Source organism: Pavona decussata, unplaced genomic scaffold (genome assembly GCF_977016875.1).
Source record: "Pavona decussata unplaced genomic scaffold, jaPavDecu1.1 SCAFFOLD_112, whole genome shotgun sequence".
Lineage (NCBI taxonomy): Eukaryota > Metazoa > Cnidaria > Anthozoa > Scleractinia > Agariciidae > Pavona > Pavona decussata.
Genome location: NW_028145526.1, coordinates 818,297 through 845,512, shown reverse-complemented (window position 1 = coordinate 845,512; position 27,216 = coordinate 818,297). Strand labels below are relative to the sequence as shown.

Below are 27,216 nucleotides of genomic sequence, written 5' to 3'. Positions count from 1 at the left end.
GACCAATCTTGATGGAAGGTCTTTCGGAAGGTACCATACTTTGAAAATAGGTTTCTTTTGACCATATTTGTGGATTGAAACCAAGAACCCCAAATAACTGCATTTTTGTGCAGCCCTAGATCGGGCGCGGGAAATAGAAAAAAAACCCCGCCGTATTGATTTATTCCTACCTGAATTAATAACATAAGACACTCTTCCTTGGTCACCATAGTCCTGGTCTGTAGCATTCACCTGCACCACAACAACACCATCACCAACAGCTGCATTCTCAGCAAAGCTAAAGTTGAACGAGGAGCCATGAAGAAGCTGCGGGGTAAATTCATTGGCAGCAGTGATGCTGATATTGAGCACTAAACTCGTGTTTAGGCTCTCTGGAGTTCCAAGGTCTTGAACAAATATGTTCAAGGAATAAATTAAATCGGGCCTAGGCACTTTTTCCAGATCACATGACACATTTACTTTTACTTCCCCTGATACACTGTCCACAGTAAACATTCCAGCGTCATTTCCGCTTGTTATTGAATAACGAAGTTCACTGTTCAATCCCTCATCCGGGTCATTAGCTTGAAGCGTGATGATGACGCCACCAACATTGACATCCTCTGAAACGTTGGCGACAATTGATGACGTGTTAAATGACGGAGCGTTGTCATTAACATCGGAGATGACAACTTTCACCGTGCCGTCCGTATACCGTACTTTTTCTGGCACCGCGCCGTCGGACGCTCGCACAGTTAGCGTAAATACTGCAGTTGTTTCCCGGTCAAGCTCTCCAATTGATGTGATATTTCCCGAGACAGCATCAACAGTGAACTTGTTGCCAGTGTTTCCACCCACAATGGAGTAGAAAACATCACCTTGGGAACCTGAGTCTTGGTCAGTTGCCGTTACTGTGGTTACAAATACACCGACGGAAGCGTCCTCAGAGATAGTGGCGTTGTAAAAGCCATTTGAAGGCTCAAATACTGGGGAATAGTCATTTACATATTTGACTTCAAAGGTCTGAGAGTATACCTGTAGAATAAAGAAGCACACTAGCTGTAAGTATTGAATTGGAATTTAGATGTTACAATTAAAAAGCACCAGAACAGCATCTTTTTAGGACCTCTTTTTTGACCATGTATTACACTGTAATATCCAACTAAGATGGGGGACGAAATAAGATGGTATTTATTTCTTGTAAAAATGTTTACATTTAAGAAAAAAAAAACAGTCAATTGACTCCAAATGAAGGAAATTAAGCTAGCTTTTTCAGATTTCGTATTATTTCGAGAAAGAGTGCATTGGAAATTCTGCATTCAAAAAGAAAATGGCCCACTACTAAAGTGTAGAAATATTTATGGAGTTTACAAGGGAGTTAAAGTATTCAATTGTTATGAATACTTTAACTCCTTTGTTTATTCCCTAAATATTTCCACACTTTAGATACTATATATATAATCAATTTCACCATGTATTTCGAACTTGATAATGATGACATGGAGTCATTGGAACGTCGTTCAGTCTTTATATCGCTCATTTTTATTCTATAGTCTTAAAAGGCGCCAAAAATACAGCTGTATTAGGAGGCACCGTTCTCAAATTAGGTCGCGGGAAATAACGCCACAAGAAATTAAAGGTACACTAACGTTTATTTTTGAAAATTCGCGCTCACTTCAAGGTGCATTAATTAATTTTCTTTAGTATTGTACATTTATTCCTCTACTTACCATGTGTCCATAATTAGATACGAAAACAAGTTCATATCCAACACCATAGAAAGAGATTGACAAGTTGCCAAATTCCACCCTCTCGTCCGTAGCGGTCACGTTTAGCTCTCCACTCAGTGTTCCATTCAAAGGTGACGGTTTGAGCGACACTGCTATTGACCAATCACCTTTCAGAGGGTGTCCGCGCATGCGCGTTCCTACATCTCGTACTTCTACTACTGGGGCAACACCAAAGATCTCCGATTGGTTGGCGTTGCCAGGCTGTGTTATCACTTCGAGGTAGAATTTGCGTGGGGAGACGTCGAAAGTTTCCGAGATCACGGACAATCCAGAATATGAAGATGATGGCTCAGTTATAACAGTGAATTTTATTTGGTATCCTTGTGCGACGTCGTAGAAGTTTAAGTCGTGAAACTGTACCTTCCCTGATGTTGGTACCGACAGCAGCGCAGTACCGTTAAGCACAGAATTGCTCACGCCAACCATACTTGCGTTGATCTGCCACGTTCTTCCCCTCCAGCCGATGTTGTCGACAATAGTGTCCGGGAATACATTTCTTACCTCCAACATTGGTTGACTGCCGCAGATAACAGTATCATTGCAGTCGCCAGGTTGTTGAACCAATTTAAGGTAGAGCAGTCTTTCTGAAACGTTAAACGCTGAGGAGTTTTCGCTAAAGGCGTAGCGGGACCATGGGACAGTTGACGCCTGTAACGCTAGGATGTAGTTGTCTCCGGAAATGTCCACACTGAGATTTGTAAACTGGGCGACACCTACCACAAACATTAGATTTATGTTAGATTTGTAAGGGCTCATTTTCAGGTAGGGTTTGTTATTAAAGGGAATAATTCGTCTCGAAGTTTGTTCGACTTGACAAGAAAAACAGTTTGAAACACCGAGAGCACGTCCATAGGGACTGTGTCATCAATAATAAGTAGAACTTTGGAAACCCGAGGGGAATTTTTTCATAAGTGGCACAAGAAAACCCTAAAGGCCAAATTGTCTTTAAAACCACTTTTCCTAGCACTACATAGCAATGAACTTGTTACAAGAAAAGGTAACCCTTTCATACACGTTTCATAACAAACGGTACCCCTTTCATATACCTACGGTAGGCTGGTCTTTTAGAGATATTTTGAAAGCCCCCTTTAAATACCTAATTGACAGTTTTCCTTGCCTTTTCCTTTACTTCGGCTCGTGAAATCTCCGCCCTTTAATATTCCTTCAGCCTGTAAACAGTGCCCCTTCCAGGTGGACCCTCCCAGTATAATCCATTATAGGGAATGCTCCCACCCCAGGGGTACAGTGAGTAATAAAACAAAAATACCTTGAACAAATTCCACTTCTGTAGTTCCGTTTAGATGCCCATTGTTATCATCTGAGTTAGCTATGGAAGCCGTGAACAGCCACCTTCTTCCTTTCCAACCTGTGTTGTCTACGATTTTTCCGTTGGCAGCATCGCGGACTTCAATTCTCGGCTGTTTTCCGAAGCTAACGGTTTCATTAGCGTCGTCTGGCTGAATGGAAACGGTGAAGTACAAAATCCTCTCCTTGACTTCAAACGACTGCGAAGTGGCGTTAAACTGAGAAGCCGCAGGTTTACTGACGTTAAACAGTAACTTATAATCGGTACCATTATGAGTGATGCTCAGATCAGTGAAGTTGGCCCAGCCTTCCACAATCGTTACAGAGACATTACCCTCTAGCACCGCCATGGGGTCTCCTGTTCCGTTCAGTATGCTGGCTCTCACAGTCCAGTTGCTTAACGAGCCATGACCCAAGGTTGTCACTAACTTGCCATCGATGTCCACCAGCTTGAGTTTTGGCTGGATAGTGAAGGGAACAGTCTCGTTACCTCCGTTCGGTTCGGTAAAGAGCTCCAGTCTGTTGGGAATGAGGAAGCTGAACAGGTTACTGGGAGCCTCGGCCTGCTGTTGTGCCTGTAGTTGGTCATAACGCAGAGTAGAGTTGTCTGTTATGTTTGGTCCACCTGCAAGAAAGAGAAACGTGAGACAGGCGGAGATAACCATGTGCAACTTCTCAAGCAACACTGTTTGAGAGACAAATTGTTTAGGACAGTCGTGAAACAAAACGTACAGTGTAACAATGCCGTACAACGGAGAGAAACTCACATTACCTCGATGATTCTAAGACGTATATGTTTTATGACCCGTGTATATGAGTTAGCTTTGTCGATTCTCACTTAAGTTCAATGTTTACATCCAGATCCAACCGCTGGCGGCGAATGGAGTATAGTTAGGACTCAATTTTTCTCGATGAAGTTTTTTGATGAATTTCTATGTTCATGGTAAGCGTAATATAGCTCGTTTTAATATTAACCCACATTTTGTGATCATGATGTGTTCTCTTATTCACCGAAATAATAAGAATAATACATTCATTCTCATTCATTGATCAGGCTGGATAATTTATATACCATCACACTTATTTCATATACCACACGTTCGACATCCAAATCCTTGCAGTATGCAGGATGTTTGTCCCATGAACCTAGTTTAATGGCCTTAGCTCCCACGAGTCTCCTGTAGCTCAGTGGTAGAGCATCCGAACTAGTGATCGGAAGGTCTTAGGTTCGACTCCTGATAGGAGCACTCGGATTTCTTTTTTCCGACTATGCCTGTGTCACTTTCTAGAATAATACATCATTCTCATTCATTCACCAGGCTGGAAAAATACCATCACATTTATTTCATATAACAATAGTCTTGTTCCTGATCTCTGAGAAGGGAGGGGTTACAGCTGTGAGATATCAAAACAACTGCAACAGTGGCCTTACATCCGGGGTACATTTAAGTAGAGAGATTAAGAATCGCGTTTACGGCAAACAGCAAACGTGAGATCCGCGTTTATGTTTTCTTGAAATAAAGAGTACAAAGATGAGAACAGTGCAAACTAATTCTGGCCTTTGATACTAACGCAAAACTACTTGATTTGACAGAAAAACTGAAAACAGCAAGCGGCAAATATAGGATAAACATGGTCACGTGGTCGTATCTCACGTTTGCCGTTTGCCGTAAACGTAAGCGGCAAACGGCAAACGTGAAATTCACGCTTATGTTTCCTTCTCAAGAAAATTAAGGCATGGGTGTCTAGTTATTAACTGGAAAAAGTGAGGAGGTGGTCTATCTTCTGAGGATTTAACCAGAACATCGTAAGACTTCAGAAGCGTTAAATCCTTCTAAATGTCATCACATTGACATGCACGATGTATGTAAATGAGGTCACGTGACCTGTTGAGGCCGCAACACTCATGAAAACTTTCCAGCAAAAATGACACCACTTTTTATTGCATCTTGGAGGTTGCCCGTAGTTTTAAAACTTTGAGAGTGTTAGGCACATTTCTGTGCCCGGGCCTTTCAAAAATTCCTTTAATTTTTAAAATAAACGACAATTTTCACTAGTGCCCAGTTCCTTCAAAGTGAAGTTATCAGTTTTTTTTTAAAACTGAGAGAATATTTAAAAAGGCCCTGGCACAGAAATGAAGTGTCTAATAAGCGAAAAGTTATAAAACTATAGGCAGTCTCCAGGAGGCAATAAAAAGTCGTGCCATTTTTGCTCAAAAGTTTTTTGGAATGTTGCGGTCGTAACACGACGTTAGGGCTACATCTTTAGATGATAGACAACCCCCCTGTTTTTTGGAGTAAATAACTAGAGACCCTTGCGTTAATTTTCTTGAGTTGAAAAAATACGTACATAGATAAGAATAGTGCAAAATAATTCTGACCTTTCATGCTAACGGGAAACTACCCAATTACTGAGAAAATGAAAACAGCGAGCGGCAAATGTAAGTTAATGTAGGGTAAACATGGTCACGTGGTCATTTCTGTCGTAATTCTAAATCTCTCTATTGTACCAAACATTACTAGATTTCTTCAGCGCCAAAGCTAGACGTAAAACTGTTTTAACTTTTATTTGTGTTAAATAGCCCTGGCTGAAGAAACTAATTTAGCTAACGAGAATGAAGTTATGCTATTTACCAGTCTCATTAGTGGCTCGGACACCGCCGGTCGGGTCAACTGGTTCAGGGATAGGGTCAGACAAGGACAGCGACACGACTTCCAGTTGCGCTTGCTGTGCGAGTTCACCTGTTTGTACCTTTTCCACTAAGTTGTCGCCAACTTGTTTAAGCTCCTCGATCGATGTTGTCCTGTTTACTCCTGTTGTCAAATATGCAATGGATTATCAGTTAAAGGGGAAGTCTCATGGGGTTTTTGACCTCTTTTGTTAAAAATGGTGAAGTAAGACCTTCACTTTGCTACAAAATAATTTTAAAACAACGAGAGGAGAGAAATCAACTCAATTCTTGACAGGAACAACTCGTCCCCTGTTCTGGTGCATTTTGAAAATAAAAATACGAAAACTTGAAAAACATTAGCCGAACATTTTTCAAGTTTCAATCCATTCCAACCTACTCTGTCTCTGGGCAGGGGCGCTAATCGACAGTTTTATTGCACTAGGGTGATAATTTATAACAAAACTAGACAATTATTTTTTGTTTCTGTTGTCAGGCAAACATTTTTGGGTTTTGAAATGACATCAAATTTGTGATACTTCTCCTTTAAGACTACTTTACTCCACAAATATAGTTCTATCACTGACAATAGTGTGATTATACACTCTACTTTCAGTGACAAGGGTGTGAATGTTAACGTCGCCGTATTAGTTTCAAGTAATATATCAAACACGAGACACAGTGTTTCATCACATATCAAACACCGAGAAGAGAGTTGAAAATACGACGTGTAGCGGAGTATTTTTGACGAACTTCGATGTTTTTGATATTGTGATGAAACACTGTGACGAGTGTTTGATATAACTTCTCAAACAAACTGATTTTGAAGGGGAAATTGAGGATGCCAAAACGGAGTTTTTCATCAGATATCCAAACACGTCACAGTGCATAACTTCCTTTGTCTTTGGCTTTTGAATTATTAATGAGTTTGAGAAGACATGTTGGTAAACCGTTGGCGACAATGAGAACTAGGGTTTTTCCACTTCCCTGGCACGGCTGCAATTTTGGTTGCAATAGACCGTATTCGTGTTATCAGTATTAAACTGGATCCAGCTTTCAGTGGAGACTTTTGCGGGTGAATAAATTAACAAAAATTTTCATGTGAAAGGCTCCCACGTAAGCCTCGTATGCAAGCTCTTTCCAGTCCAATACCGAAAATACGAATACCGTCTATTCAAATAGATTACAACATTTCCGGAAATTCTATCCGGATTTTCTTGGTACTTCCAGAAGTAATTATCTTTTCCGTTCGGAATGGAACATCGCTATCAGGAAATTCCCCACCAGTTGTCATTTCTCGCATTTTCCATTCTCCTGCCCGGCTAGATACTTCGACTCTTGAGCAAAGTGGGTCATTTTATTTTTGGTTGGCCAACCAGTTGTTTTTGCAAACGGTAAATACTTTTAGTCTCTATGCTTGATCCTTGCTAACATTTTTCAACCGTCACAAACATACTTTTTTTTATCTATCATTTATTCAACGGGCTTAAAACACAACATCACATTTCTTTCACATCAACGTACGGTTTATTTTCATACCTGTATAGTTGCTTGAAGAGTTAGACGAAGATGACAAGGAACCATTTGAAGCCAAGGGAGGATCGCCGATCTCAATCTTTACCTGATGTACGACACCAGAGGATCGCTTTCTCCGACGACGAGAACCATCAGCGCTAACTATGTCCACTATTCTGATACGAGATCTATCGATACCCAGCAGTGCGATTAGGTTATTTAGCAGGTTCTCTTTGAAGAAATCATCCACTTTGACAGCTGCCACCCCAAGGGAAACCTGTGAGAAAATTGCCAAATTAAAAGCTTGTCATTTGAATGATAAATTTAGCTCGCCTGCCTTAAAATGAAGTGTTTAAACCGAGTTAACTATACAAATCGTCTCAACAATGCTCGATTAAACGATGGATCAGAGATGAACTTACTCTGCAGTTTATGTTTTACTGCTAAGTGAACACATGAATTTACGACTGAGCGTTAGTCCTAATAAGGAAAATAATGTCCACTCGGCAATACAACATACACTGCAGAATTCTCTTATCCATCATTTGTGTCATTAGTGCTAAAGGCACACCCGTACTTGTACTGTTCGAACTGTAACATTAAGAAACTACTCAAAATATGCTATTCGACAAAAAAAAAAAACCCACAAAACTGGGCTTCAACTTACAGTTGAAAGCTGAGACAAAGCGTTATTCCGCCAAGAGATTTACATTCTTAAAACAACAAAGAAATCGCACGGCGAACGTGATATTGAAATGTTGAAGTCAGTTATTATCGCTGTGGTATCATCGATTGTCGTCCAGTTTAATAATCTGATCTTGCCTCCTGTGGTACTTAATGACCAATGACAAACGAAAAAAATGTTTCAGTTGATCGTGACCATAATCAATGTATGCAGATAGCATTTTGGAGTACGAATACTCATCAAAACGAGTGCCAATATCGGAGCGTATTGCACTCTTCTTAGTCTCCCTCACCCTATGCTGCACTGGATGCTTCTAGCTTAGTTTTAGACGGTGGATGCAATGTAAGTTTCGACGCTCTTCGTAGGTGAAACGTATGTAGTTGTAAAGCAAAATCTCTTTACCTGGATTACTGGCATTACTCGTATATCCACAGGCTCTGATCCACGTACAATCACAAACAAGGTAGAGAGACTGCGGTCAAAATAGTTGGCACCACTATGACTGGTCAGCGGCGGCACAAAGTAATCATCAGGCGTCCCCGGGGGATTGGGGAGTAGAGTGTACTGTGAACCTCCAAGTTGTCCATTTGTTGGGTTTACGAATACTCCTGTAATTGAATATTTGCTATTAAATACCTGGTGAAAGAGGGGTACTAGAGGTAGACACATTCTCGGGCGTTGAATTGCCGTGAAGACAATTACGCGTATTTCGTGATGTCGGCATTTAACCTTAGTTTTATAAGGGCGAAAAAATGAGAAAAAAAACACAAATTTAGTACAATTAAAACTATGTATTTTTTATGCCTTTTAAAGAACGAGATCACTAGCGGTTTGAGCCAGCCATTGAAAATGTGCTTTGTGGTATGCTACCCAAATAATACACTGATTATTTTCATTCTTCCATTATTGCTTAAAACATAATCTTGGTCACGAATTAAACATCGCTTACTCCCACTAGGGCTTATTTCTACCTACATACAAAGCTTTATATTAATCCTATACAATGTAAGTGATTGGATGATTAAGATGGCTTATGGAGCAATTTCCCAGTCTTTTTAATCAAATGTGCTCGACTTTATTGCCAGTTTTAAGGATTTTAAGGTGGCTCGTTGTAATAAGGGACTGAGCAGTGTAACTCAGGAAGAAAGTATTAACTTACTTACCTCTTCTATAAACATCCTGTCTCTGAGGTCTTTGGTAAAACAATCCAACCCTTATCACATCCGTTACGTCGCTGTTTAACAAATGTAGCCTCAGCCTATGTGGTTCGTTGGACGTGAAGTACAGAGAATAATTCGTTCCTGTTGCGACTATTCCATAAAATGTAGATATTCGTTCCTGGCAGGTGTAACCAAGACACCAACCGTGATCCTGGGGGCCGTTCAACAGATTCACGTAACCTGTTGCATAGAATGAGAACATTTACACATCACCGGGGAAGTGTCGAAGAGGGCAAGTGCAAAAGGAAAAGACAACAACAACAATGCGACAACGACGACGATAACAACAACAACGAGGCCTTTATTTTGATAAAGCCAAACGATAGGTAAGTTGTCACCTATAAGTCTGAAAAATGTCAAAAGTTTTCTCTGCAATAACAACAACAACAATAATGATGACGATGACAATAACAGCAACATTATTCATTTATTTAAACAAAAAGGTGTACAAACCATTTGCAATCAGCGCTACGGGGGATAGTCGCCTCGTCTCAGTATCAGGATCTAAACTCTCAATAACCAACATGCGGTAATCATCTGAGTTGCACTTGTAAGCGTTCCAATCTTCATACCACGAGCAAATGTTAAAATTACGTGTGCCACGAACAATTCCCTTGTGAGGAGCGACTACAGATATGTTGAGACGGCTTCCATCTACTGCCGTCAGAGCTGGCTTGGGGATACGATAATCTCCTGTGGCGTGTATGAAATAAAGAAACGGTTAACAGGGAGTCTTAACAGGCATGACCTTGTTGACAACTGCTGTAATGGGGTGCGAAAGCTATGCAAATGTTTGGAGACCAAAAACTCGGGTTCTTGTTTTTGCGAATATTCCCTCCATTCAAATGTATCAATAGGGTGTCTAGGTTTATCTGATTTAAACGAAATCTGGCCAAAATGTTCGGCACACATGGGCTTTTGGGAAATCCAAAACAGCTTTCTTGTGGCGTCCAGCGCGTGCAAATCATTCAAAAATATTACATTGTCAAACTTTATAATAGATTTTCTCAGGAATCAATGTAAATTTAAAAAAAACCCTGGCACACCTTGTAAGCCCCTTATCTACTGAGTAATACAGTCCAGTTTGTCGCATTAATGTAAGGGTTGATAATTCAGTTAGAGCACACACTGTCAGCCTTGCGTTTCAGTGTTTGCACTCGCCTACCAAAGGAATAATGTTCAAAAGTAGCCTTATCTTCAGATTTTACAGTTTATCAATTGACAGTGATATAACGTTTTCTAGGCTTTCTATAGAAGTGGCGCGCATACATTTTTTCTCAGGGACACCCGCGAAGGTTTAAAATAACCTTAAACCACACTGCAGTTTATGAGAACAAGGAAATGATAAGACAAAATAATTTCAAGCAATTTCTCTCAACTAGTACGAAGCGAAACACATAAAGTCAGTGGGGAGAATTTGGATGTTGATATTGAGGTTTACCCAGTCCAAACCGTTTGTCTCCATCCCACTGATACTCGGCCATGGAGAGGATCGCACTGCCCACGGAGCCCGTGAAAGAGCCGTCAAGGTCCCGGATGAGAAGCTGTCTCCTTGCGTCACAATCCATGTCTACGCAATCGGACGGATTAATCCATTTAGTAGTGGATTTGTCGAAATACAGTCTCGATATTTCGTCGACTGAGTCGAAGTGGAGACCTAAGCAAGAAGAGAACAAGTCAGCTAAAACAAACCACAACAACAAGCAAAACAAAACAAATAACAACACAAAACAAACAACAGTACCCACAAAACAAAACAAGAACAATAACCAAACAAACAAAAAACCAACCAACAACAATGACAACGAGCAAAAGAAAACAAACAACAAAAATTACACTTTGTATTTCAAGGAGATACTTTACGTATTAAGAGCGGCTGACTGAGAATATCGAGAACTCGCGGTCAAGACTGAAATTTCGGATTTCCTCATATTTTGTCAGAAGAATCCCTTTAGAGAACTATTTACGAAAATGACATTAAAACTTTCCAAAGATTTTTCGTTTTCGAGAATTCCGGCATAATGTGAAATGCCGTGATCGCGGCGCAGCCGGCGTTAAATTTTGACGAGATTTGGTGCATTTTCAAATCGCTCGGGAAGGAAGACGGCTCAGCGTATTAAAACGATCTTTTGAAGTTAAGTTAGGCATCCTTCTGAGAATACGGTCTTAGGAAAATATTGCTGGAGGATTCTTATTTACATGCAGTTTTCAAAGTCCGAAGATTCCTATTTTCAACATTTTTGTTGACACTTGAAATTGTGGAAACTTTGCGGACAAAATTCTTTTCCTGGTACATCGAAATTTACAATGAAAGTTACAGTAAGGCAAAGCTCTATTGTTGTGCTGCAACATATCAAAAATTCAGCTTGGGTAATTTAAAAGCCAGCCTTTGACGGAATAAAACACATAGGGAATTTTTGACATATTTTTTCCAAAAAATTCCTGTGGTCACGCAAGGACAAGATGACATGTTTCAATAAATTATTATTTGTATGTTATTTTTACCGGAGAATTATAAAATTCTTGTTCCAAAACTAAATCTAATGATCTAATAAGCTTTGAATTGTTTTATATACCTTAAATAAAATAAGTCTAACTAGGGAGTGAGATGTAACCCCAAATTTGAAAAGGTCAAAGTGTCATGTCACCTTTCTGCTCGTCCAGATCTCAACCAATTTTTTTTCATTGTCACATGGTGCATCTAGAAGTACTTCTAGAACCAAGTATTTATGATATATCTGACTAAATAAGAACTTGTTTCAATAATAAAGCTAATAGCAGGCGTTAAAATCACTTTTGGGTTTGTGAAGCTGTGCAAAGCAGGCACGTTTTCTAGATCACAGCCTATCAACAACATGCTGATTGTTGAACTCCTCGCATGTGAACACTTGAAAATGAGGAAATATTTCGAGGCAAAATCTTGCCCTGGTACATCGAAACTTACAACGACAGGTATGCTTGAGGTACGATCTGTTATTTTACTGCAACATGTAAGAAATTTAGTTTGGGTATAACAGTTATAGTCAAGTAAATGGTCAGTCAGTGGTCAGTCACGCAAGTACTAGTTAACACATTTGAAATACATTTTATAGTTTGTATAATATATTTTCCCGAGAGAATGACAAAGTTATCGCTACAATACAAAACGTAATACTCTAAACAGTTTTTCGTTGCTGAATATTCCTATACAAAAAATTATTCACAGTTAGAGTGAGTGATAACTAATGCCACAGCAAAATTCGTAAAGGCCGATTGCCGTGGCATATGACGCAACGTCAGAATGATCGACAAATTTCATTATTTTACTTCACGCAACTAGTACGTTTTTCACTAAACAGAAGGATGACAATCTGCTCAGTTCTTAAATGAATCTGTACGAAACAGCGACATTTTCTACCTCACAGTCGATAGCTAGGGTTAATGACATGTTTACGTTTTTATAACTACAGTGTAGTATCCGAGTTGTATTTGCCTGCCGCTTCGATACCGCTGATATGAGATAAAATTCCATTTTGCCCGGCGCTTTGGCATATTTTCGAGTAGAAGATAGATCACCTACACGTGGTATTGCTCACTGAAGACGAAACTTCCATCAAACAAACGTTGCGGTATTTTCATCTTTTTCGCACTGAGGAGTTCAACTAACCCGTGTAGTCTGTTTGTCTGTCTGCCTGTCAATAAACGACCTTTATCATAGCTAATTAAACAGCATTTTCTGAGTCTTTTTGGGTATTTTCTTCCATAGTAAAGAAAATAACATTGATTTAAAGCTGGTTACAACGCATTCAACTTGTTAATAGATATATAAGTTTGCTGAAAATAATCCCTAGATCCCAGGCGCTTGCTTTTTCCAACCGGCCCTCAAACAATCTTGAGTGAATATGACATTTAAAAAAGAGGACAATGAATGAAGTTAATGCGGGGAGAAGAGGAAGCGGGGAAACTATTGTTTTATCTAAGAGGAGGGTACCATGTGGTATAGAGACACAATACTCTGGTCTTAGAAGGAAAGGTGACTGATAAAACTTAAAGAAAAAAAGAGAGAAAATAATATTCAAAATCCGCTATGGTCTCAGCAATCATTCTATCGCTGTGGCTACTTTAATTTGAACGAATTTTGAATCTCCTTCAGTACACACATACCCTTGCACGAAAAAGGTATTCAACAATAATCCGAAGTATTTCCGCACTACAGATGTCATTTAATAGTAACTGCAGGTTTCTCATGCTCACAAAAAAAGCAAAGCAACATGCCGTACCTCTAAGGCCTTTATTCGATTCACTAATGATGAGGATGATGATGATGATGATGATTCAGGCATATATGAGTTTCGCGAGCGCGAAGACGAGCAACGCTTGCGGAATGCTAGTCACGCAGATTTCTCCCTCTCGGCCCCTTCCGACTAAACTAGACGTCTTAACTAGATGTGTACGGTCTTCGTTGGCGGTAACCTCCCACGCAGTCGTTTTGAGGGGACTCGGGGAGGAGTTAATACGAGTCCCTTAAACACGAAGACGCGCTATAAAAGGAGCGGTACCTTAGGTACCTTCGAATCATTTGTCAATCAACCGTCGTCGCATACAGACCTCTATACAATACTCCTGAAATAAAAGTCAGCTTTCAAGCAATCTGTCTGTTGTGCTTTATTTGCAGAAGTTTGAATTTTCGTTTTTACTATCGCCGACATTGTTAGTCACGATGGAAGATTATGTTGAGGTTTGTATCTTTAGAACACATGGAAAATTTCTGAAGGTTTATGGCGCTAATTTTGAATTTCGAGATAATACGCTTACCGTCGCGCAACCGGTTCTAGTAAAACCTTTTTGTCTCCTCTAATAATACTGAATATAGATGACCATAAAAGTTAAGAAGGGTGATGTTGAAATGCTAAAGGCATTCCTGAACCAGTGTGAGGGGGAAATTGTGGCTACAAAGCGCCGAAGAAATGTCGAGAGAGCGGGAAGACAAGAGCCGGGTCAACAAGTACAACCGCCGTCTGCAGATGTTCCGCCGCAAATACTCTTAGATGATACTCCGGTTTCGTCAAACGGTAAGGTTTAATCATTTGGAACAATATTTTTACTTCAATGACCTTCTCGCTACATCTAATTTGAATACAATGTGAATACAAGCGCTCTAATCTGTTCATTATATTACGCTATTGACATGCAAATGAAGCGCCATTTTTATTTATGCTCGAATAAACAACGAGTGTCGCAAATCCTCTACGTTCGTAATAACGATCTTGACAAAATAACAAATCAAGTAATTGTGACAAAACGTCTAGATTTTCTTAGCATAAGCTATCCAGAATCTTGACTACAACTTCAACAATTCTCTGTAGAAACAGTAACTCACTAATAGGGAGAGGCCCGTTGTCAGAGTATGCCACTTACGAAAAGGAGATAGCTGACACAGTTGTGTGGGCTGCTGATCTGCTTGAATCATGTCGTGCATCTGTTATGACACACTGAAAGGAAAAAAAATTGCAGATATCAGGACCAATACTCCGCATAAACCTGTGTGTAAATTTCTCTCAGTATGCCTGGATAATTCAATTCAATTTTTTTTAATGCTAACCTTAAAAATTTCTAGTGGCAAATCATGTGTAAGATCAAAGAAACAACATAAGCATCAAACTGAAAACTCGGAAGTAATTAATGTAACACAACAATCAGTCAGAATAAATCATCTTTTCTTAGTAAAAAGTACGACAAAATATTGCTACCTCTCCATTGACAATGTAACCAGGGTTATTCTTTACTTCATCTTGGCCAGCAATCATCGATTCAGTACAGACTCCCTTCACTACAGCCATATAATGTTGTTCTTGGGTCATCGTAGGTTGATCAGAAATATCACCGCTGTTTGTATTCCATCAATGTAAAGTCAGTAAACTTAACTTCATCTGTTCAATCAACAACATCAGATGATCGATAACTTTACTAACATGCGCGCACGAGGATTCATTACATTTCACTGTCAGTTTTGTCGTCAGCAAACACCTTCCTGGCGTTGGGACCTGGATGACTGGAGATATCTTTTTGGCATTCACCCAAAGAAACGCAGGTTGCTGTAATAGTACGAACTTTGACCGCAACCGGACTCGTCGTCTATCAAGGACGAAAATGAACACGGAGCCACAAAATCAAACGAAAATATATAAAAACTGCAAAATATGACATCGCGGAAGAAGAAATACAGTTTCTAGTATCGAGCAAACCACTCCAAACCAAGAACGCACATTGCTATTTATAACCATTTTGCGTCATTGTTTATAAATAGCAAGTTTAAAATAGCTATGTACACAGTGATGGCCATAATATGCAAACAAGCTTGGTTATTTTCTGGTGCTCTTCTATCCGGATCGGACTGAGAAGGGTGGACTATTGCTCGCATTAATGGGGATGGTTCATTAAATGCCTATTTTGCAGGCATTGGAACGGTAAGTGCTCATTCAAATATATTATAGCCGCAGTGTAGCCGTTAAAGATATTATGGCCAGCCTTGTTCTAAAGTGAAAGCATGATTTTCTCTACCGTCTCTGATATCTCAGTTCTGTTTATGATATATAGTCTAGGACCTGCAAATTGAAAACACAGATACCTTGTTCTTCAGCTTTTAGAATTCTCGTCTTCGCTTGTCCAGCTCAATGTAAGTGCCTGTCACGACATTTTATTGACAGTGAGGATGAGATGCATCTTTGACAAACCTAGGATTTATAAAAACTGCGACTTTTGCGCAACTTTTCTGGACCAAAGCCGTTTTTCACGCAAGTCGATTAGTAATTTAATGAAACATTACCGCCTGTTGGGGGTTTCAGATACATTTTGATATGAAATATTTCCTGATTTCGTTTCGTATCCTTCGCATTGTTGACGCTGGCGTACCGAGGAAAGCGTGACATAACACCTGAACGTTTCATTTTTTTGTTTGCGATCGGTGATCACCTACTAGGAATGAAATTATTTTTTATAGGGATAAACCCATCAATACATGAGATTTTGTCTCCGAATAACAACTTAGTTTTATTCCACCAGAACTGAAACATAAACAATAAATTTATTTTAAACTTATTTTAAAACTTGTCCTTGCGTGACCACTGCCATTTTTGAAAAAAAAAATATTAAAATTCCCTATGTGTTTACTTCCGTCAACGCTTGGATTTTAAATTACCCAAGCTGGTTTTTTTATATATTGCAGTACATGAATAGAGCTTTCCTAAAGTATAATACTTGCTTCAAATTTCGATGTACCAGGACACGATATTTGTCCGCAAAGTTTCCACAATTTCAAGTGTCAACAAAAATGTTGAAAATAGGAATCTTCGGACTTTGAAAACTGCATGTAAATAAGAATCCTCCAGCAATATTTTCCTAAGACCGTATTCTCAGAAGGATGCCTAACTTAATTTCAAAAGATCGTTTTAATACGCTGAGCCGTCTTCCTTCCCGAGCGATTTGAAAATGCACCAAATCTCGTCAAAATTTAACGCCGGCTGCGCCGCGATCACGGCATTTCACATTATGCCGGAATTCTCGAAAACGAAAAATCTTTGGAAAGTTTTAATGTCATTTTCGTAAATAGTTCTCTAAAGGGATTCTTCTGACAAAATATGAGGAAATCCGAAATTTCAGTTTTGACCGCGAGTTCTCGATATTCTCAGGCAGCCGCTCTTAATTATCTGAAGGTGCTTGGAAAAAATACGAGTCCAATTAACGCAGGCCAAAAGACAATTGTTAAAAAGAATGGAAACTAAAACTAAAAGGTAAAAGGGTAGGGTAAAATTCCTTCTGATGACGACAGTAGAAAGGTTCAGCGATTGTAATCGCAAGAACTGGACCACTAATGTCCAGAAATGCACCTAACCATGAATTTTGGCACTTCATATAAAACAGACCTTTTTTTCGTTTTCATATGACTTCATGTTTGACAGAATTATTTATGTTTTAGTGAGAATTAAGGTTAAGGGGCACCCTGTGATGTACATGAATCTCATTAGCGTGAATTTCTGGCGGGATGTTGGGCGAAAGGCAAAAGGTGGGCGAACAGCGAAGCCGCGAGGGGAATGGGGAAAAGTGCGATTTCTCGCGTCTTATACCGCTCGTTGTCGCGGCTTACTCCGGCCATGGTGGCTCAACTAGGCGACTTGTACCGTCTGCAACGTCCCGCATTATTGGTCGAAAGAACAAAAGAACGAAAAACAAAACAATGAGCAGAGACTAGACACAAAAACAATAGAGCTACAGGTTATCTGGGTCCAGTGAAAACAGCCCTTAGAAAAGTTACAGGTCTACTGGTCTCAACTGCCAAAACTTTATATTCGCAGGTGGACAATACCGCCAGCTGAACAGGAAAGGCTTTCTGCGCAGCCCAATGGTTTTAGATCCGATAAAACACATGCTGCGAGTTTTTTGAACGGCTTCAAAAACATTCCTGGAAAAGTGTGTGTCAAGAGAGTTCATAACAATGATGTTTTTGTGAACGTTGAAAATTAGCATACGAGAAAAACATTAAACACCGCATACTAATAAGGAGGAGGTTTTATCGGGTTTTAAAACCACTGCACGTGATGTTTTATCGACCATTTGATAGGTCAATGGACTTATGGATTATTAATGAGTTTTTAAATGTGCTGTGCATGATGGATTGTATTTTCCTGGCGACCTTCGCTATGAAAGCAAAGTCTGAGAATTACTTTGCTGTGGTGCTGTTTATTATGCTGTACAACCAGTGTTCAAATTCATTCTAACTTTTAAATTTGTAGATGAAATTATTCAAAAAAAGTACTGTGATGTTGTCCACTCTCGAGTTGAATGTAACTTTTCTATTTCGTACCATTTGTTTAATTTTAGCAAAATCTCACCAAAGTTTTAAGTTTTTACTTTTTACACTTAAAAATTGTTACGCATATTTGATCACATTTCTATAGCACTGTTGCTGTTTTATATCTTTAGTAGATGAAATAAAATCATGAAATCATTTAAGGTGACCATTTGAATGAAAGTTACTGATGTGAGAGAGTTTTCTGTGCTGCTAACTGTCCCTAAATTTCTTTATTACCAAATATTTGACAATCTGACGAGTTGAAGAGAAACGAAGCAGACAAGCAAGCATACATTACAAACAAACAAAATTCACTCGTTTCGGTTTGTAACAAACCTCGTACGTCTACTGGGTGAAGTATGTCACCAATCCACGTATTCGTCATCACTGCTCGGTGCCTCTTGCCACATTTGTCCTGAAATCCAGAGAAGGTGACGTCTTCGTACAGCGTGTGGCCGTTAATAGCGGGATATTTACCTGGTTTTTCCCAGGGCATGATAGGACCAGTTCCCTCGTTTGAACAAAAGTGGGTCATCGTGACACCAATTCTACCACCTGGTGAGGTACAACGAGTTGGAGAATAAACAAATAAATAAATAAGTAAACAGATAGACGTACCAACTAGGCACTCCAAAGTGCCCAATATATCTCGTTTTAGACCTTCACGGCGTGGTGAACTAAGTAAATAATAATAATAATAATAATAATAATAATAATAATAATAATAATAATAATAATAATAATAATAACAGTAAGTAACTTATAAGAGATAACAATAAAATTAATGACAGTACCAATAATAAGTAACACTTACATAGCGCAATTTCCACAAAATGCTCAATTCCGTGTGAACATCTTAACTTAAGTCAAACGATTAAGGTTGTTATTAAACTGGTTTGTTTCAATTTGCTATAACTACTTAAATTTATTTAGACACTGTAGCAAACGCGCATAATAAATGTATATAATTTATGTTTCTATGAAAATTCATGCGTATTAGCTGGTGTATCTTTTTACTTTATGTTACTACCTCTGAAAATTCCCCTTTGGGAATTAGATAATGAGAATTTTTTGAATTTGGTTAGTGTATTTTTCCCGTCTTTATTTTCGACTATCTTGAAGACAAAAAGGGTTACCATAGTTACCTCCTGGGGCTTTCTTCGCTCCAATACCTTGGTATGGTTTTCTGGCATATGGTACAGTGTTGTAATCTGCGCAGTCGTAGTTGGGACTAGTGCCAATAATTAGGCTGTTTCTCAGGATAACAGATTTGTCGGCAGTCACGTGTGTTAAAGCGGGAGGACCCCAGACATAAGGGAATACACCTACGGTATTATCCACAGCAATGAGATTGTCTAGAATGACACTGAACTTAGGATAACTGAAGACTCCGTAGTCGATATTTCTCCATGTCATGTATCCCCTTATCATCGTACAAGGAGACGTTCCCTCCTTGTAGGCCAAGTGAATTCCATGCCAGGCGCCGTGAACTTCGTTACGTTCTAAAGTGGAATTTTCTGGATGACTCTCAGAGGGGCACTTAACACCATCGATCTTAAACCCAAACTTTTCGCTTCCAGCGACGGTGTTGTTTATAAGGATCACATCTTCAGCCTTGTGTACCTCAATGGCGCCTGGCCAGTGCACAAGAGTCTTCTCTCTTCGACCATTGTACGTGTGGATGGAAATGGAATACACAGCCAAGTTGCGCAAAACGCGATTAAACTTTCCAGCGACTTGAATTGAAGGCCCGACGGTGTGATGAACAACATTGTCCTCGACTACTAGATTGTTAGTCCCGAAGACGCCAATACCGGGATTGAAGCCATCATGAATTGCATTACCACGCACATATGATGCGTTGCCTTCTACGTCTCCGGCGTTAAGAAAAGCAAGGGAGAATCTGGAATTGAAAAAATCAGGGCATTATTAGATGGGGCCTTATAGGGAGGGGGAAGGGGTGGGGGACCAAGTTATATTTTCGTAATTCGTTGTGACAGATAGAGAGATTTAAGTCCCTTAAATGTACCTTTTGCAGACCTATTGTATAAGTTCGTGATGTAAAACTGATTGAGTTGTTGAAATGGCCTATTGCGAGCTTACTTTAAGCTAACTACGTAAATAGGCACATAGCACATGCAGAGAGACCGACGTACTTAGAGTCTTCGCGTCAGTCAGTCCATTTCGCTGGTTTCTAGTGTTACATGGATGGAAGAATATAATTTCCTACGAAACTTCACAGTGACGCGAATCACGTGCTCTAACAGTAGACCTTTATTCTCTCCGGCGACGAAAGCAGAAAAAAGCGCAAGAATTCCGAGTCGAGTGAAAACGAATATAATCACAAGTACATGCACAAGCACGAAGTATTTGATCGATTGTTTATACCAAGCTTTAGTGTATTTACCGGCTTTTCTAAATGCTTGTGCTCTTTCCGTGTTCACTTGTGCGTTTAACGAACGAGCGCGAACGTGCCGATAGGCATGTAATGACTCATTGGCGCTTGGATTTTGTCCTTATTGGCTAAGAAGATAAAGCAGGTTCATAACATTTACAGAGAATAGCTGAATAAAAAGTGGTTTAATATTTTCCTTCACCCCTCAATAGGACATAATTTATCACTTTGGCGTCATTTTATTAAAACTACCAGAATCCTTCTGGTTTTGTTTTCTCATGCTAATTAGTGCTATAATTCTTTGCTGAATTTGAAAAGGAAAACGAAATGAATTCTGGTAGTTGTAGCAAAATGACGCCATCATGAAAATGGCCTATTAATATAACTTTATCTGATTAATTTCGCCAAAGCTGAATTGAATTTTTTAAGGTGTGATATCAACACGCAGATTCTCTTTACTGTTCTCCATCCATTTCTTAACTTACTAGTTGGGAGAATTTGCTTAAGATACTTAATTTTTGTTGGTGGCTTTCTTTACTTTCTTCAAGTTCAGAGGCGAAACTAGCTGTCGGTCAGTTTACAGGGCTCACAGGGCTGAAAAAATATTTCTCACCTAGGATCAAAGTCATCAATCCATCCTTCCTGTCCACAACGCCTTATCTCCACGTACTCAATCCGGCCGCTTCCCACAACCAGAACACGACATCCAAACGACGCGGCCCAGGCCCCAGAAGGGTTGTCTGCGCCTTCTATTACAATATTTCTGGTCAGCAGTCCTACTTCCGCTGCTAAGGTGTATGTCCAGTTCCCGGCCGTGTGAGTTTCTGCGATATGCTTATACCGGAGAGGCGCGTTCAGTGTCAGATTTTGTCTGTCTGGTGAGATGGCTATTATAATGAACTTTTCGGTCTGCTCTGGCTTAACGGTAGTCGACGTGAGGACGATCTCGTCACCAACATTCCAGTCCACTGCTTCTACTAGTATCAAGTAAACATCCCCGACTTCCGCTGTTACTGAAAGTTTCGTCCAACAGATAGCTTTCGGTCTGCCATGAAGCCACAGGAACCCGAACGCTGCGATGGCCTTGCTACCGACATTAACACCCTGTGTGGGCTGATATTCTTCACTGTTCACGTCGCCTTGGAGAGTTATTAGTATATTGGAAAGGTACGGTTTGTCAGGCCATCCTACGATCAGACCTCCACTGATGAATATGATGGAAGCATTGATGACCATTCCTGGCATGTCCTCAATCTCAAGAGTCCCGTACACCAGAAGCTTGTTTAAATATGGCAGCGGTATATCCGCCAACATGTACCAGTCTGGCAGTATCATGACGTTGCTTCCGTTGTGAGGCAATCTTCTACCATAACCGCCATACAAAGGCTCACTTCCCTCCCAGTCATCGGCGATCGACCAACGCCGAAATTGCGCCGGTCTGCCCTCCGGTGGAGGGGGCGGCACAGGGATAATGCAGTCCTCGTAGAAGCAGCGAAATACGCGAAGTTGGACTGCGCGTGGTACAATATTGTTGTTTATTGTCCGCACACCGTTTTTACCGGACGCTATGTACGTGAACTCTTTTGTCTCGTTCACAAAGCTCCAGTTGCCGTGCTGTGCGTCTGCAGATGGGACGACATCGGTCATGTTTTGATATTTCCCAGTCACCGTAAAATGATCGGGTTTCTGCGTTAAATTGTGACTAATCCAAACATGATCTAGTTCCTCCAGGTCATAGAACAAGCCAGAGTAGGTTATGTTTGTTATATGTTGGGCATTTTCAAATGCGATGGTGTATGAACTGCCTAAGATTACAGTCGTCAACCAGCCTTCAGGGTGAGTGGCGCATTTGAGGCAGTACGGCACCACATCAGTACCATGCTCGTTGGTCAATAAAACATTTTTGCTTTTCAGAGAAGATGGCGCAACATTGTTGAACGCAAATCTCCTGAACTTTAGAGTTGAATCACAGACGCTCCCATTGTGAGGACCATGGCTGTATTGCGGGTAGACGGTGCAATGCTGGGGAGGAAGGTTTGCATTAGTCGGCACAACGCTTCCATTTACATAACCAGTAAAGCTTCCATCCAGATCAAGTATAACTGCTTCGTGATTCCACTGAAAGGCCGTACGGCGAGGAGCGTTCACAAAACGATTCTTCGACGTATGTGTAGTCCAGCCACCTCTCTTTTTGAATTCTGAACATTGCGCACAGGTGGTGTAGCAGGTGCATCCCGAACGGTCAAAGTTCACAAAGGTCACATTTTCTACAACTAGCTTAGAGAACTGTGGAAGCCTGATACCAGACTCCGTACATCGCGTGTTACTGCTGATCTTCAGTTCCAGTCCCTCGCTTGCTTGACTGTGGCCAACGATGAGTGCGTTAACAATCCTGGCTCCCCCTCTAGGAGAGTCCATTAAGCCTCCAAATACGTACTCTATTCCAGCAATATCATTGTCAAGCACTAGAAAGTCCTTCATTTGGACGGCCCCAATTTCGACAGCCTCTGCTCCGCGCATATTGTTATAGGTAAGGAATCGACCAAATACCGCGGGCTTCGCAATTTTTGAGTTGCAACGCCCTCCCTCCAAAGGATGATAAGTCGGAAAAATCCACAAACCATAGCGGCCAAAGGAGTGAGCGGAGTTATTGAAGAATTCATGCATGAAAACATTCCTGGGGCAGTAATCACTTCTAAAGGAAGGGCCATCCGGGTGCTCAAACATCTGGTACCAAAACCCAAAATGGCTGCCGCCAGCGGCCGCATTATGTCTCACGGTGTTATTGGCGTTTGTAACCCAGTATGTTGCTGGAGTTATATCAACATTTAGCGCGGATGAAGAAGCGATGACAAATATTCCAAGGTTAAACTCGACCACATTTCCTGTTTCGATGCCGTCCTCCATGAAGAAAGCATTTCCGCGGACGTTAAAAACGACATTGCGGCTCACATGAAGATTATGGATGCCGTGCATTGTGATGGCTCGATTGAAGCTATGATGTATTGCACAGCCACGGACATATGATCCAGTCACGTCACCACTAAGATGGAAATGAATTGGATAACGACCAAGACGGAATGCTTGCCCCGCGTGCGAGATCTCCACGTGGCTGAACCTAGCTGTCACCAAATTCTTACTCTCCTCAGGTGCATGGATCATAATCTGAACGCCAAATTCATCGCTTCCAATCTCCTCGCCAAACTTTCCTTGAAAGCAGGTTTGGGTTTGAAACTGTCCTGGTGCGAATTCATCAGGACAAGACTCAATTGTTTCCGTCCACTCAGATTGCACCGAGCCTCGCACTCGCACGTTCCGCGTCAGCAGACCGACCTCTGCGCGCGTTTCCACGCGGTGTATGCCATCAAAAGTCTGAACAATTGAGATGTGCTTATATCTAAGGGCTGGTGTAATATGCAGGGTTTTATCTCCGTTGCTAACACCAGTGATAGTAAGTTCTTCAAACTCGCGCTGTGATTTTCCAGTTGGTGCTAGAATGATCTCATCTCCAGGTTTCCACGTGACCGCTTTTAATAGGTGAAGTTCAGTGGTGCCGACGTCTGCTGTGGAACTTAAATGCGTCCACGTGATAGGCACGTGTAGACCGTGAAGATCTAGTGTTCCTTCGCGGAGCGCAAGTGTTTTGGTGCCAAAAACTGGTATCTCTTTAGATCGAACGTGTCCATGCAAAGTGATGGTCGCATTACCTGGAAACGGCTTATCTTCTGTTCCTACCTGAAGAACTCCATTATCGGTAATTAGAATATTCTCCGCTTGTAAGTGAAGAGAAGGTTTTTCCATGTCAAAAATGAGCTTTCCTCCCTGAATCAGAAGCAATTTGAGGACGGGCGTGTCTTGATCAAGTAAAATTGTTTGCCCTTTGTTTATAACGGCTCCTGTAGATGAGAAAAAAAATAGCTTAGAAAAACGCGATAGTAAGGAGATATGGTGGTCCACGGGGTCACATTACTTCGGTTTTTGTAAACTGCAGCAACTAGGAGTATTCCCCCCCACCTACCCCCTGGATGGGATACAAGTCCATCACAAGATATCCAACATGAATTAACTTGAATTATTACTTCTCCCCCCTGAATAGGAAGCTTAGTAGTCTTTGACAGAATACCCGGTATGAAGTGACTTAGAGTATCACTTCTACCCTTTGGATGGGACGGTAGTCCATCAGAAGTTAACCCAACTGGGAAACAACTGGGAGTGGGAATAAAAAAGTTTTTTCAGTGAATCGAAGCTACTCTAAAGGCGTTCAACTGACGGCCGCCCTTCCTGCAGTTACATCCTTGTGGGCGCCTGGCCACCTACGAAGACTATAAGACCTGTTCCTGCGTATACACCTGAATTAGCTTAAGCTATCTAGGTTTAGTGCTTTTAGACTTAAAGATCTGGTGAATGGTGCGTTGTGGCAATGTGAGCCTTTAGGATATGAACAGTTTTTGCTTTTTCTTTTAACTGTTTCAGTCTTTGAGAGTTTTGGTATTTCTCTACTTTCCTTCTTAAGTCTGCTGACTATGCACAACGCCCAGCATACTTAAAGCGCTGAAATTATCAAGTGCCAACATTTTAAACCAAAACCAATTGCATCGGCTCACTTCTAATTAAAAACGTTCTCTGTTGCGATTAAAATGTAAAAAACAAAAAAAACAAAAAAAAACTGCTGACCTTCTACAGGAGGGGGTTTGTTGCCCCATGTGTATGGCGACGACCAAACGTCCACGTAAAAGAAATATCCTCCATCGTCCAGGGCCTTGCCATTCTCCCCTACATCAATTCGAACTCTCGTCTCAATCGTCCTGCTGTGATTTCCAGTCCTGCACACAATTTCAGTCGAAGAAGCGGATGTGACAGTGCAGCTGGTACCGTCTATAGTCACCACATTATCATTTTGTGTACTGCTGAAACCAGTGCCACGGATGGTGAGAGATGTTCCCCCACCTCTCCCTCCCCGGGGTGGCGCGATGGAGGTTATCCTCGAGGTCATCGCGATTTTATAAGTAAAACCATTCGCAAGTGTAGAGGTTAAGCCGTTCAAAGTTACCACCACGTCGCACTGTTGATCGACTCCTGCCGCGTGATTAGGATTCATGGGCGCCTCGCACGATATTTGTGTTGTTGTCGTAGCGTGATTGGATCTAATGATGCACGGATTGCCGCAAATCGTGATCACAGCTGAGTTATCAAATCCATACCCTTGCAACATAAGAAGGCGCCCGCCACCGAAGCCACTCTCATTGGGATTAACACCGGTTATGCTTAAGGTGTACACGAAGGAAAGTCCTGAAGTAGCTCTTCCTTTACCTGGTACGATCACGTCCACCCTGTTTGAACCGGCGGCGTGTGCAGCCAGCGCACAAACAACAGAGCTTCCCGACGAGCTGGTTACTGTGCATGGCACATCCCCAATATGAACTACAACTTCGCCGTGCGACGGCAACGGCTCCAAACCACTTCCAGAGAGAGTCAACGCTTGGCCGCCTCTCCCTGTTAAAGGGGAAACTGACGTTACTTCAGGGGTCTGGGCTAAGGTAAAAGCGATAGAAGCTGCTGGGAAGGAGCTTCCCACATTTCTGCGACGACGCGAAGATTCCGAAGTAACCGTTACTTGTAATGTTACTGATGCTTGGGCGGGGTGTGGTGGTGTCACGCACTTGATTTCTCCATGTGTTACATTTACAATCTTACAAGGCGCACCTCCGATAGTCACTCTAGTTTTTCCTGGCGTTGGATCAAATCCATTCCCACCGACAGTTACGGTCAAGCCTCCATTAACGCTGCTCTGTGATGGCGAGACCGAGGACACTCTCGGCTCACTATTAACAACGTCTGCCGCACCACTATCAAACTGAGCATTTCCTTTCCCTGACACGTGGATCACAATTTTGTGGTTTCCAGCCACCGCTCCTGTAATCTCACACGTGAGTAACGAAGAGTCAAGCCCTGTCACCCTGCATATTGCGTTACCTACTTTCACCGTCACATCGGAGGTTTCGGAAGGAAGCCGTGACACTATAAATCGAAATTCTGTGTTAGGACTGCTAATGCTAATCGGGGTCTTTGTGATCACCACTGGGGTCCTGTCGGACGCGAATGTATATTGACAGTCCGCAATGTTAGCGGCAACACACTCGCCGCTACTACCACTAACTGTTACGTTGACGTGTTGCAACTGGGAAGTGTTTGAGGCTCGTGTAACGCATACAAGGCTGGTGAACCTGGAGTCGACAACGTCACAAATGGTTCCGCCAATACGCACAATATTTTTATCAGTAGTCTCGCTGAACCCATTGCCCGATATCGTGAGTCGAGTGCCACCCGCTTGGGAACCGCTACTTGGTGACACTGCAGTTATACTCGGCTTCAACGTGAATTGTGCAGTTTCACCCGAAGCTGCTTTGACGAACGCGAAGCCTCTGTTAAGTACTTTCACCGCCACATCAAGTTGCTCACCGGAGGGTGGAGATTTCGCTGTACCAAGCTGACAAGTGATCGTGGTCTCATTGCAGGAGATAACCTGACAGACATGCGAGGTGAAAGTCACTTTGTTGTGGCATGATTCATCACTAAAGCCATTCCCGCGAATTGTAATAACAGCCCCGCTCGTTCCTCGAGGAGGTAAAACGGAGAACACTCGAGGCGTGCTACACGGGGAATAGGTAAAGCTCCGACCTGAGTTCTCAGCTGACGACGAAGAGCTGCAGCCAGCAACAGCGTCAATTCTCCCAGATTGGCATTTAGGAGAGGAGCTTGGAAGCGAAGTGAGATTGTAACGTGCTTCATACCCTAAGCAAAAGCAAACAGTATTGACGAAATGGATTTCAGT

General features: G+C 41.4%; 1 protein-coding gene across 1 annotated transcript in view; it reads right to left on the bottom strand.

Moving 5' to 3' along the window:
- Positions 1-27,216, bottom strand: part of LOC146470698 (fibrocystin-L-like) — a 61,417-nt gene that overhangs the window by 9,941 nt on the left and 24,260 nt on the right. Inside the window, exons 23-35 of the mRNA XM_085121665.1 lie at positions 25,059-27,176; positions 20,998-24,280; positions 19,135-19,892; positions 18,326-18,544; positions 10,604-10,819; positions 9,616-9,855; positions 9,106-9,342; positions 8,345-8,550; positions 7,282-7,534; positions 5,708-5,887; positions 3,037-3,699; positions 1,710-2,482; positions 171-1,014 (exon numbers count right to left, since the gene is read on the bottom strand). Coding sequence (XP_084977791.1) covers positions 171-1,014; positions 1,710-2,482; positions 3,037-3,699; positions 5,708-5,887; positions 7,282-7,534; positions 8,345-8,550; positions 9,106-9,342; positions 9,616-9,855; positions 10,604-10,819; positions 18,326-18,544; positions 19,135-19,892; positions 20,998-24,280; positions 25,059-27,176 — 9,990 coding nt within the window. The remainder of the gene's footprint in view (positions 1-170; positions 1,015-1,709; positions 2,483-3,036; positions 3,700-5,707; positions 5,888-7,281; positions 7,535-8,344; positions 8,551-9,105; positions 9,343-9,615; positions 9,856-10,603; positions 10,820-18,325; positions 18,545-19,134; positions 19,893-20,997; positions 24,281-25,058; positions 27,177-27,216) is intronic.